The sequence below is a fragment of the Bos indicus x Bos taurus genome, chromosome 24, assembly GCF_003369695.1.
Source record: "Bos indicus x Bos taurus breed Angus x Brahman F1 hybrid chromosome 24, Bos_hybrid_MaternalHap_v2.0, whole genome shotgun sequence".
NCBI classification, from domain to species: Eukaryota; Metazoa; Chordata; class Mammalia; order Artiodactyla; family Bovidae; genus Bos; species Bos indicus x Bos taurus.
The window spans coordinates 21,245,678-21,259,196 of record NC_040099.1 but is presented as its reverse complement, the minus strand read 5'-3'; the positions used below and the strand labels follow the sequence as shown (position 1 = coordinate 21,259,196).

General features: G+C 38.2%; 1 protein-coding gene across 4 annotated transcripts in view; it reads right to left on the bottom strand.

Moving 5' to 3' along the window:
* Positions 1-11,584, bottom strand: part of RPRD1A (regulation of nuclear pre-mRNA domain containing 1A) — a 68,570-nt gene extending 56,986 nt beyond the window's left edge. For 3 of the 4 annotated variants that reach the window (XM_027526342.1, XM_027526344.1, XM_027526343.1), the window contains exon 1: positions 11,267-11,567. In XM_027526342.1, coding sequence (XP_027382143.1) covers positions 11,267-11,417 — 151 coding nt within the window. In that variant the 5' untranslated portion in view covers positions 11,418-11,567. Of the gene's footprint in view, positions 1-11,266 lie in introns of all 4 variants that reach the window. The other variant, XM_027526341.1, reaches the window with a different exon arrangement.
* Positions 11,585-13,519: the final 1,935 nt, after the last annotated feature.

The following is a 13,519-nucleotide window of genomic DNA, read 5'->3' as shown; positions in this document are numbered from 1 at the left end:
TGGCAAAGAAATGTCTCTACTTTTTAATATGCTGTCTAGGTTGGTTGTAGCTTTTCTTCCAAGGAGCAAGCGTCTTTTAATTTCATGGTTGCAGTCACCATCTGCAGTGATTTTGGAGCCCCAAAAAAGAAAGTCTCTCACTGTTTCCACTGTTTTCCCATCTATTTGCCACAAAGTGATGGGACTGGATGCCATGATGATTGTTTTTTGAAAGTTGAGTTTTAAATCAACTTTTTTACTCTCCACTTTCACTTTCATCAAGAGGCTGTTTAGTTCTTCTTCGCTTTCTGCCATAAGGGTGGTGTCATCTGCATATCTGAAGTTGTTGATATTTCTCCCGGCAACCTTGATTCCAGCTTGAGCTTCATTCAGCCCGGCATTTTGCATGATGTACTCTGCATATAAGTTAAATGAGCAGGGTGACAATATACAGCCTTTCATAGTGAAATATGTATTTCAATATATTAGCAATAAATACGTAAAATTAAAAATACAATATCCTTTTAAATTGCTCCAAATAATCAATATATTTAAATGTAAATATAACAAAACACAGGACTTGTGTACTGAAAGCTATTTGACAGTTATAGAAAACATCAAAAATTATAAATAAATGGAGAAATATACTATATTCCTGGATTAGAAGTGACATAATTAAGGTGTCAATTCTCCCTAAACTGGATTAATGCAACCCTTATCAAAAACTTTAAGCAAAATAATCTTTATTGATATAGACCAGATTATTCTGAAATCCATTGAGAAAGGCAAAAGAACCAGAACAGCTAAAACAACTCTGCAAGGAATCAACCTACCCGATTTCAAGACTTGTCATATAGCTAACAGAGTAATAAAGATTACCTGTGGCACTGGTGAAAGGAGACACATGTGCATCAATGGACTAGGCCAGAAAACCCAGAAAGAGAACCACACAAATACGCTCAAGTCAATTTTGACAAAGAAGCAAAGCAATTCAATAAAGGAACGATAGTCTGCTTTTTCAACAAATGATACTAGATCATTTAAACCTTGATCTAAATTTTACACCTTATAAAAATTTAACTCAAAATGGATTATGGACTTAAATGCAAAAGTATAAATATTTTTCAACAAAACACTGGGGAAAAAGCTCTTTGGAAAAACAGGTCTAATCAGAGTTCTTAAACCTGACACTAAAAACATAATTTATAAAGAAAAATTTGATCAACTAGGATTAAACAAGGGTGTGTTGGGATTGAAGTGGATGTAGCTAAAAGGCAACACGAGGGGTTGCTCGTGGTGATGAGTATGTTCCATATTTTGACTGTATCAATGTCAATACCACAGCTGTGATGTTTTGCAGGATCTATAATATCAGAGTTTTTTTTTTAAAAACTAGTTGTCCGTGATATTACCATTGGTGAAAGCTGGCAGTAGCTAAGCAGGATCTCTCTGTATTGTTTCTTAAAACTGACTATGAATCTATAATTACAGAAAAATAAACACTATTTTTAAAAATGTCATGTTTGGGGGCTAAAAAATTACTACACCAGCACTTCCAGAAGTGGGTGGTTAGAAGAAAATCCAGTGTTCACTCTACATATTTATTTATAGACATTAATATCACTTTCAGTTACTTCAAAAGAATCTGAAAGCTACAGTTTTAAAAATGAAAACAATTACTACACTGAATTAGGCAAGATGAGCTAAAATAAAATTAATATGAAGAACTCATGGTCTCTGTTAATCTGAAAACAGCTCTCAAACTTTCTGGTCTCAGAATCCCATTATGCTCTTCTACCCATCAATATGTACCTTATTAAAAATTAAAACAGAGGAATTCTTAACATAATCTTTAAAATTACATGTTAACACAAATAGCATTTGTTTAAAAAATACATTTCTCCCCCAAAATCTTAGGTGAGTCATACTGTTTTACATTTTTGCAAATCTCCACCTCAACAGAATACAGATGGATTCTCATGTCTCCCTATAGAATACACTACAATACATTGTTTTACTGAAAGCAATGAAAAAAAGCAGACCACGCCCAGATAAACTTGGTAAGAGCAAACTGTCTCAACAGTTACAGATAGTTTCAGATATTCTTTGAAACTACACCAAAATCCAAAAAGCCATAGTTTTCAAAAAGATTCTAAATTGCAACATGGAATCTAAAAACATATTAGCGAACTTCTAAAACTCTCTTACATTAAAATACTTTAAGCTACCATGTTCTTTGAATGGATCTTTGACTTACATTATCATTTTGTAAATCACAAATTAGTTTCTTGATAAACACTGGTTTGCTGAGTTATAAAAGCATTCCAAAAGCTCAACATTTTATTAGGTAATTATTTTTAAAAATTCCATTTTCAAAAGTATCACTACTGATTTCATTGGAAAAGTGTTTAAAAGCACTGAGAAGGTGTCAGGCTCAAGACAGCACATTAAGTTTTCCAAAATTCTAATTTCTGCTTGAAAATTGTATAATGGGCAACAAATACTGTCAGTTGTCTTTCTTGAGTAAACAGATTCATTACAGTCATTTTGAGAAAACATGTGGCAAATATCCATGTCTCAATAATCACAGTTTCTCTCGTCAGTTTTTTCAAATAAAATGGTATTCCATGAAAAAAGCAGCTGGTTTAGCTCAGAACGCAATCACACAGGTGTATTTCCTCCAGAATGTGCAGTATACAGAACTTCATGTATACTTCTCATTTTGTTATACAGATTATTTAAAAGACATGTAATCACATCTAATGCGATTCTCTAATCAAACACTGAGAGCTTTCCCCCTACAATCTGGAAAAAGAGAAGAATGCTCACTTTCACCACTTTTATTCAACATACTACTGGAACTTCTAGTGAGAGCAATCAGGCAAGAAAAAGAAATAAGATCTAAATTAGAAGCAAAGAAGTCAAATTATCTCTGTTCATCGATGTTACTTGTTGTAAATCCCTAATGAGTCCACAAAAAACTGTTACAGCTAATAAATGAATTCAGCAAACTTGCAGAATATAAAACATTCAAAAATGAATTGCATTTCTATAAACTAACAATGAACAATAGAAAAAATATACTAAGAATTCTATTTATAATTTTATCAAAAAGAATAAAATATTTAGGAGTAAATTTAACCAAACAGGTATAAGACTTGTATACTGAAAACCATAACAAGAAATAAAAGATACAAACAAATTGAAATATATCTCATTTTCATGGATTGAAAGATTTAATACTACTAAGATAACCATATTCAAAGCAACCTACAAATTGAATGGAATCAAAAAACCCATCCTAAAATTCATATAGATTTCCAACTGATCCTAAATAGCCAAAACAATCTTTAAAAAGAAAATTAAAGTTAAAAGACTATTTCCTGATTTCAGTACTTAAGAGAAAACAACAGTAATCAGAAATAGTATAGTATAGGCCTAAGGACAGACGTATAGACCAACAAAATAGAATCAAGAGCCCAGAAACAAACACCTGTATATATAGTCTTCACTAGTCATTATGGAAGTGAAAATTAAACCACAGATACTACTCTATAATCATTAGAATGTCTTTTTTCAAAACAAGCAAACAAACAGAAAATAATGTGTACTGATGAAGATGTGCAGAAACTGGAATCCTGGCGCACTGCAAGTGGCAACATCACATGGCACAGTCAGTGTGGAAAACAGTACAGTTGTTCCTCAAAAACTAAACACAGAATTACACAATTTACCAACTTCACTTCTCGGCACATACTCAAAAGAACTGAAGAAGGGACTCAAACACGGATATTCGTACAATCATGTTCATACCAGTGTTGCTCACAATAGCCAAAAACTGGAAGCAACTCTACTGTCATCAACAGATGCTTAACTAAAATCTGGTATATAGATACAAGACTATTATTTAGCTCTTAAAAAGGGAAAAACGTCTGACACATGCTACAGCCTGGATGAACCTTGAAAATTATGTTAAGTTAAAAAAAGCACTCTCAAAAGAATAAGTTCCATGATTTCACTTAAATGAGCCAACCCAGAGTGGCCAAATTCATACTCACAGAAGTATGGGTGGTTGCCAGGGATGGGAGAGAATAGGGAATTACTGTTTAATGAGAATGGAGTTTCAGTTTGGGAAAATGAAAAAAGTTCTGGAGGAGGATGGTGATGACAGTTGCAAAACAGTGTGAATGGACTTAACTGTACACTTAAAAAATGGTTAAAACGGTAAATTAACATTATGTATATTTTACTAAAATAAAGAGGGGAAAAAAAGATTAAAGTGTTAAGTTGTATGTTTCATATATTTTACCATAATGAAAAAAGCCCAAGCACACACACAGACACACTCACACACAAGGGTCAAGATTTAACAAAATCAGTAAGCTGAGCTACTGTGATGAGCATAGTCAGGAAAGTGACATTTTTTAACTGTGAACATGCAGTTTGAAAAATACAATGATTACTGGTACAGTCTGGTGCCTCCGCCTTGATTAATGATTAGGCACTACCAGTTTTCACTCACCTTTCCTTTTACACCATCAAAGAACATACTAACACAGCGAAAAGAACTGTGAAAGAGAGAATATCTTAGTAGCATTTGAAAATAGTTTTTACCTTGTCTCTCATGCTTCCTAAAAGGGTCTTGGTGATCCACCAAAGGGAATCTAGTGACCACACTTTCAGAACCACTTCTCTAAGAATGGATACATATGGGAAGAGCAGAATAATATGACAGACTGAAAAAGCTGGAAATTTTTCCAAGTCTTCCTCAAACAGGTCAATGTTTGTAACTGGAGTTCATTATTGGCCTTAACACGTCAGAAGTTCCTAAAAATCTTACGATGCGCACACAACATATACAAAATGTAGTTCGTGAAGACAACATAAAGACATACAAAAAAGTGTTAAATTATCTTTCTTAATCTTTTTTATTAATTTTTATTTTATTTATTTTGGCCACACTGTGCAGCTTGTGGGATCTTAGTTCCCCATCAGGAATCAAACCTGGACCTTCAACAATGTAAGTGCAGAATTGTGCAGAAATACTGGTTTTTACACCATCCTAAAAGAAAACTTAGGGCTTTTTTGATGTAGAAAAGATATTAAAGTTGGGATCTTAAATTGTGCGGGGAGGGGAAAAAAACACCACTGAGTGTCAAAGTTCTAAAAGCAGAACTCATTTTGTGCAATGAACATAAGGAAAGACTACTGTATAGTTTTTTTGTTTGTTTTATTTTTCTTTAAATGAAGAAAAGCTTTGCTTAAGGGTTGCATACTTTTATTGGAGTAAATCTGAATGATCCTACTCTTTTGGAGTAAAACTTAGTGCTTCCAATTGTATTTAGCTTCTGGTTGGAATTTGAATAAATGAAAACCTAAATAAAATAGGTGAAAGTTCCCTGACTATTCAGGTGAATACACACACACACACACACACAAAACAATGAAAGTGCAGTCTTAACCACTAGACTGCTGGGGAATTCCCTGTATCTTTTCTGAGTTGAGAGGAAATTCATGTAAGTTTAAATTAACAACGTTAAAGTATATAACCCAGGGACATTTATCATACAGTTGTGCAACCATCACCTATATCTAATTCCAAAACACTTTTGTCACCCTCAAAGACAACCTCATACCCATTCAAGTCATTCATTTCCCATTCCTTTCTCCCCGAGTCTCTGGCAATGACTTTCTCTCTTTGTGGATTCATCTGGATATTTCATATAAATTTCACTTCACATGTTTTTGAGGTTCACCCACATTGTATATGAATCAGCATTTCATTCCTTTTTATGGCAGAATAATATTTCTTTGCATGGATATACCACATAAATCTATTCATGCAATAATGGACAGTCAGGCTGTTTTCACCTTTTGGGTATTGTGAATTGTACTGCTATGAGTATTCTTGTAAAGTATTCGTCTGAAAACCTGCTTTCAATTCTTGTGAATACATACCTAGAAGTAAAATTACTGCAAGAGTGCTAGTAAAAGAGGTGGACGGGACTTCCCTGGTGGTCCACTGGTTAAGAATTCACCTTCCAATGCAGGGGCACGGGTTTGATTCCTGGTGGGGGACCTACCACATGGCGTGAGGCAACTAAGCCCACGTACGGTAACAACCAAGCCTGTGTGCTCTAGAGTCCTTCCATCGTAACGAGAGAAGCCCAGCCCTGCAACAAAAGATTCTGTATGCCACAACTAAGACTTAATGAAGACAAATAAATAAATATTAACAACAACAACAAAAAAGATGAGGAGTTAGGCAGTAGGGTGGGATAGGACACACACAAAAATACTGCTAAAACAGTAATTTAAAAAGTTGCAGGTGGGGCATGTATGAAGAAAGGTATCAAGACAACCTTTAAGTTCTGAGTTTAGGCAACTAGCAGACAGTAATTCCTTTCACTGAAACAGGAAATATAGGAAGAGTAACAGGGAAGTGGGACAAGAGTGGGTAAAGATGATAAACTTGTTTTGTACATGTTTGATGTGCTCAAGAAATACCATTCAGTGACATTTAGACTGCTAAAAAAGAAAAAAAATTACTGAATCATCAGCATAGTGATGGCAGAAAACATATTTTAAGGCATCAATTATAAATATATAAAGTGAAATTATTCTTAATCATTAAAAGCTTTCTACATGCTATAGCATATTAACTGTATTTTTAAAAATTCTAAAACAATTGCTGCTGTTGTTCAGTTACCAAGTTAAGTCCGATTCTTTGTGATCCCATGGACTGCAGCACGCCAGACTCCTTTGTCCTCCACCACGTCCCGAAGTTTGCTCAGATTCATATCCATTAAGACAGTGATGCTATCTAACCATCTCATCCTCTGCTCCCTGCTTCTCCTTCTGCCTTCAACCTTTCCCAGCATCAGGCTCTTTTTCAATGAGTCGGGTCTTCAAACAGGTGGCCAAAGTATGGGAGCTTCAGTTTCAGTCCTTTCAATGAATATTCAGTGTTGATTTCCTTTAAGATTGACTGGTTTGATCTCCTTGATGTCCATGGACTTCTCAAGAATTTTCTCCAGCACCACAATTTGAAAGCATCAATTTTTTGGCATTCAGCCTTCTTTATGGTCTAACTCTCACATCTGTACATAGACTAAGGGAAAAAACCATAGCTTTGACTATACTAACCTTTATCAGCAAAGTATTATCTCTGCTTTTTAATACACTGGCTAGGTTTCTTATAGCCATGATCTTTGTTTTTTGTATGTTGAGTTTTAAGCCAGCCTTTTCACTCTCACTTTCACCAAGAAGCTCTTTAGTTTCCCTTCACTTCTGCCATAAGGGTGGTGGTATGTACATATCTGAGGTTACTGATATTTCTCCCCACAATCCTGATGCCAGCTTGTGCTTCATTCACCCTGGCATTTCACATGATGTACTCTGCATATAAATTAAATGAGCAGGGTGACAATAAACAGCCTAGATGTACTCCTTTCTCAATTTTGAACCAGTCCCTTGTTTCATGTCTGGTTCTAATTGTTGCCTCTTGACCTGCATGTGGGTTTCTCTGGAGGCAAGTAAGGTGGTCTGGCATTTCCATCTCTTTAGGAATTTTCCACAGTTTGTTGTGATCCACACAGTCAAAGGCTTTAGTGTAGTCAATGAAGCAGAAATAGATGTTTTTCTGGAATTCTCTTGCTTTTTCTATGATCCAGCGGATGTTGGCAATTTAATCTCTGGTTCCTCTGCCTTTTCTAAATTCAGCTTGTACATCTGAAGTTCTTAGTTTACACTGCTGAAGCCTAGCTGGAAGGACTTTGAGCTTTACCTTGCCAGCATGTGAAATGAGCGCAATTTATGGTAGCTTGAACATTCTTCTGTATTGCCCTTCTTTGGAATTAGAATGAAAACCTGACACTTTCTAGTCCTGTGACCATGGCTGGGCTTTCCAAATTTGTTGGCACACTGAGTGCAACACTTTCACAGCATTATTTTTTAGGATTTGAAATAGCTCAGCTGCAATTCCAACACCTCCACTGGCTCTGTTCTTAGTAATGCTTGTAGGGTAGGTTAATTGTATCTCAATAGAGCTCTAATTATTTTGATAATTATATCTCAACAGACCTGTTACAAAACAACAAAATGCTCACTTCTGTTTTTGGTTACATTGTGTTGTATGTATCAAGGATATAGCTACTTTTTTCTTCTTAAGGGCCCTGGGGTACATCTCTTCAAAAAGAAATTATCTTTCTTTCAGGGAGACAAAGATAAGCAGACAGGCAGGGGAAATTGTCATAACTGCATTTGACATAGCATTTCACCTACTTGTTCTTACATTTTGATCAGTACTTTTCTCTACCAATGTCATTTAACCACTTCAAGAAACTAAAAAATGCCAAGCTTAATACAAAATGTTCAACTAATTTTCCTTAGTTTATTTCTTGACATTCCAAATTTGATCAATCCTTTCAAAAATACTTATTCTGCAGAGATAATGTGATTCAAGGTATCACAGTAAGATGTCTAAAACAATGCCTGATACTCAGTAAATTACCGTCATCATCATTATACTAAAGGAAACAAAGGATCCTAAAGTTGATAAACAAAACTGCAGAGAACAGGGAGGAGATAAAGGTTATGTGTGACCTACAAAGGCACGATCATGTCACAGAAAGGAAACACTTGGCAGAAAATCCCACATCAGACTGAAAAATGCAGCAGCGTCATCACCTCCACAATTATCATCATTTCTATCTTCACCATCAACACCCAACACTTCTCTCCCCTAAAGCATCTATTTATATGCCTTTAATTTATTCTATTTATGGAATATTTAAACCTATGAAAACATTCCCAAACTCAGCTAACAGGGTATCTTATCATTTCCCCCCGTGTTTCAAAAACTGTTTCAAATATACGTACCATTAGCTACACAGATCTGTTTTCATTTCCTCTTTCCCACTATCTTGGCCTATGGGGGTCAAGCATGTTTTCAAACTTTCACTATATGGCATAATGGTCTGCACCTTGCTTTCTTAGCTCAACATTTTGCTTGTTTGTTGTTTTATAATTCAATCATATTGTTTCATGTAGATCTAGTTAATTCATGAAAACTGTATTATATTAATATTGTATGAATGTAAAAATACATTTGTCCATACTCTAATGAGATGTCTATACTGTTTACCTATTTTTATTAACAGGCTACAATAATTTATTGAGTCTCCAGGACATATTCATAGAACTAGTAGGTCAAAGGACATATACCTTCAACTTCATTAGAGATTACTAAGTTCATCTCCTTTTTCACAGCTAGGATCAGCAGTGTAAGAGAGTTCTTGTCTCCTGTCCTCCTCCCCAATCCTTGGCATTGTCATACATTTTGCGGGGCCATGCTCTCTCAGTTTGCAGGATCTTAAGTTCCCTGCTGCTGCTGCTAAGTCACTTCAGTCGTGTCCGACTCTGTGTGACCCCATAGACGGCAGCCCACCAGGCTCCCCCGTCTCTGGGATTCTCCAGGCAAGAACACTGGAGTGGGTTGCCATTTCCTTCTCCAATGCATGAAAGTGAAAAGTGAAGAGTGAAAGGGAAGTCGCTCAGTTGCTTCCGACTCTTCGCAACCCCATGGACTGCAGCACACCAGGCTCCTCCATCCATGGGATTTTCCAGGCAAGAGTACTGGAGTGGGGTGCCATCGCCTTCTCCTTAAGTACCCTGACTAGGGATCAAACTCAATACTCTCCCCGATTCCCACAGTGAAAGCTTTGGGGCCTAACCACTGGATCATCAGGGAATTCTCTGTTATATTTTAAACTCTGCAAACCAAACGGTCTAATGTAGTACTTCATTGATTTATGTCTTCTTGATTAGTAAGATGAGTATCATTTACTGGTCTTTCAGGTTTCTGCTCATGTGAAATGCCTTTAACAGTATGGCCACTTTTCTACTGATCTGTGGTAGTTCTTAAGAATAGTCTGGGTAACAATCCTTTTGCTCTTTCTCCCTCCCCTCCCACATAAACAATATAAAACTGTTGCTGATTTTCATATCTAGTAAGGTTGATAAGCAAAGATAATTCCTGCCTTCTCAAAGTTCAGAGCTATTTTCCAGACATTCATATCTGTTTCTCAAACCCTTTTGGCCACTCACAACTGAACTTCTCCATGAGGGCCAATACACACACATTCAACATATGAAGTGAAAAACAGGACTCTACATCAGTTTTTTCTAAGTAATTAACAACAAGCAAATATACAAGAAAATCACAGCTTGTCTCCATTCTATATAAACAATTTGGATATGGTATTAATACAACATATGGCTTTCATATGGATCAGTACACAAGCATCTATTTGATTAATAACTGTTTGCTAAATGCTTAAAAAATAATATCAGGTACATCAGGATGCCTGAAACAACAATGAAGAGTCTACTCTCTTTATCCAATGAATTAAGAATTAAGGTATAAATCCAGATTAAGCAGATCAAATATTTTAATTTTCAGTCGCACCATCATACAATCAGTTCTCCTGGATAAATTTGCTCTGCAGTAATGAAATGATTCTTCTAGATATTTTAGTGACAGCAGACTTCAGCTGGAAAAAAGTTAACTTCACTTACAGAAGCACTATCCAATGCTTTGTAAAATAAAGTCACTACCCTAAAGACGTATAATAATATAGCAAGAAAGTACCTTAGATCACCTAACTAATACATTTTCAGGTAAGGCACTTGCGATCCAGAAATTAAGAAATCTCCCTAATCCAGGTCCTCCTAAAATCTACAATCCTCTAAAATCCACAAATTCAGGATTCTTTCCATTACATCATGCATCTTATTTTAGACTCCCCCAGTCTAGAAACTGATTCCTCTCTTGATTTTACAAGATTGAGTTTTGTGTTATAGAAATAAAATTATTTCCCAACCCCATAACAATCTTTTAATTTCCATACTTCCCAATTTTGCCCTTCCCCCTATCCTCCATTAGACTGTACACAATGAAAAAAAAAACCTCACTGCTAAATTTGAGTGTAATTAGTAGCGGAGTCCTGAGCCCCTGGCTACTGTTTCCACGTTAAACAGTAGCACTAATCCTTTATATCTTATCCAACAACACCTACTAAACATCGCTTCGCAGGAAGCGCGGTGCACGCCGCTCCTCCTCGCCGGCAGCCCACCGACGCCAGGGAGCCCGGGGCGCCGGGTTAGGGGCGGTGCGGGGCACCCGGGGGCTGGGGTCGCTGGGGGAGTGGGGATCGCAAGGAGCGCGAGGAGGGGGGTCCCGGAGGCTCCAGGGAACAGGCCGGGGGGCGAAGAGCGGCCGACTCACCTTTCCGCAGCTCCCGCTCCCACACGGTGACGATGGGTCGCGAGTGCTTGCGATGGTGGATGAGCCACAGGGACAAGGTCTGCACGCTCTGCTGCGAGTTGCTCAACTCCGACAGCTTCTTCTCCAGCGCCGCCTCGGAGAAAGCGGACATCCCTCCGGCACCGCGTTTGCGCCGTCCCACGCGGTGAGGCTGAGCGGAGGAGACTTTCGCCGCCCCCGCCGCGGCCTCGCCTCCTCACCCCACCCTTCCCCACGCCCTCACCACCACTGCCGCCACATCCAACACCGGCCGCAAACCAGCAAGATGGCGTCCAGCCGGCAGTGACGTCACGGCTGACCGATGCCCCGCCCCTCAACCAGGCGCGGCCGAGAGGCGGGAACTCCTAGCGGAAGGGGCGGGACTGAGGATAGTGCTGAAGAGGCGGGGCGGGTCGGGGCGGGAGGCGGGGCGGGTCGGGGCGGGAGGCGGGGCGGGTCGGGGCGGGTCTGGGCGGGAGGCGGGGCGGGTCTGGGCGGGAGGCGGGGCGGGTCTGGGCGGGAGGCGGGGCGGGTCTGGGCGGGAGGCGGGGCGGGTCTGGGCGGGAGGCGGGGCGGGTCTGGGCGGGAGGCGGGGCGGGTCTGGGCGGGAGGCGGGGCGGGTCTGGGCGGGAGGCGGGGCGGGTCTGGGCGGGAGGCGGGGCGGGTCTGGGCGGGAGGCGGGGCGGGGTTGGCCAACCTCCTCCTAGGAGAAGCTCTCTTTTCCAAGGGATATTTAAAATCGCCTCATAGGTGTTTAAATTTAGTACAGCCACTTTGGAAGATAATATGGCGTGATATAATCCATTTTATTATACACCTTTCTTGTGACCCTGCGATTTCCCTAACTGCTATCAATGCTAGGAAAACACCAGCATGTTTGCCAGGCCTAGAACCTTTCTTCTGGGAGAAACTATGTCTCCAAAGGGGTAATTAAAAATCCCTTGAACACCAGGCGTTGTGTGGTCCAGCTCCGTAACAGAGAGGGGTTGGGACTTTAAATAAATGGCTAAATTATTTGTGATAGTTCATATTACAGAATACATGCAGTAGTTTAAAAGATTTATAAATCCAGTGGTGGATTGGGTTTTTTTAAGTTGCAAAAGAAAAGATACAGAATACTGTTTCTTTTATAAAAATGTATATTTTATAAGAATTCATAAGTATGTAAAGGCATGGCAAGAAGGTCTAGAAAAATACACATTGCAGTAATAGTGTTGTAAAGACAGGATAAGAATTGGCACCCTTAAGCTCTGTCTGAATTGTTTTCATCTTTTACAAGAACATATTCATGTATTACTTACAGAATTAAAAACTAATTTCAGAATTCTCATAATTAATTTAGCACATTTTGACATAGCATTTGTCTGAATTATGATACATCACAAAAGAGAAGAGGAGATACTGTCATATTCTAAATATGAATGCAAAAAAAGAAGGTACATAAGAAACCACAGGAATGCCTAAGCCATGTTTTGAGAAGCACTGCTTAAGAACTTTCCACCAAGTAGGCATCAAATAGACCTATTTATTTGAAGCAGGGGCTGCAAAACATTGTAGATGTATGTTAGTGTTAGTCACTCAGTCGTGTCCAATTCTTTGCCACCTCATGGACTTAGCCTGCCAGGCTCCCCTGTCCATGGAATTCTGCAGGCAAGAATACTGGAGTTGATAGCCATTCCCCTCCAAGGGATCTTCCCAACCTAGGGTCAAACCCAGGTCTCCTGCATTGCAGGCTGATTCTTTACTGTCTGAGCCACCATGGAAGCCCAAAGATGTACTACATGCAATTAATGTATGTTTTCAAATGGTTAATTTTGTTATGTGCATTTTATTTCAGTAAAAAAAAAAAAAAGAAACCTAATAGCAATGACTACATTTATTTCACATTCTCCACATTGTAATGGATCCAAACAGTTATGAGGGCTCTTATGTTTACCAAACTTAGGATAAAAGAAAACTTACAAGCTAAAAAAGTTGTCTTAAGTTAAATTTTGTGTTTTTTTTTTACTTAAAAATTTTTTATTTTTAATTGAAGTGTAGTTGATTTACTATATTAGTTTCAGACGTACAAATAGTGACTCAGCATTTTTGTAGATTATACTCTATTTTAAGTTATTAGAACATGATAGCTATAATTCCTTATGCTCTGTATATGTAAATCATTAATAAACTTATGTTCAATGGTGTATTTCTCCAGTTAAAAGAAGCATACTGATGTTCGTATACAAAGACATA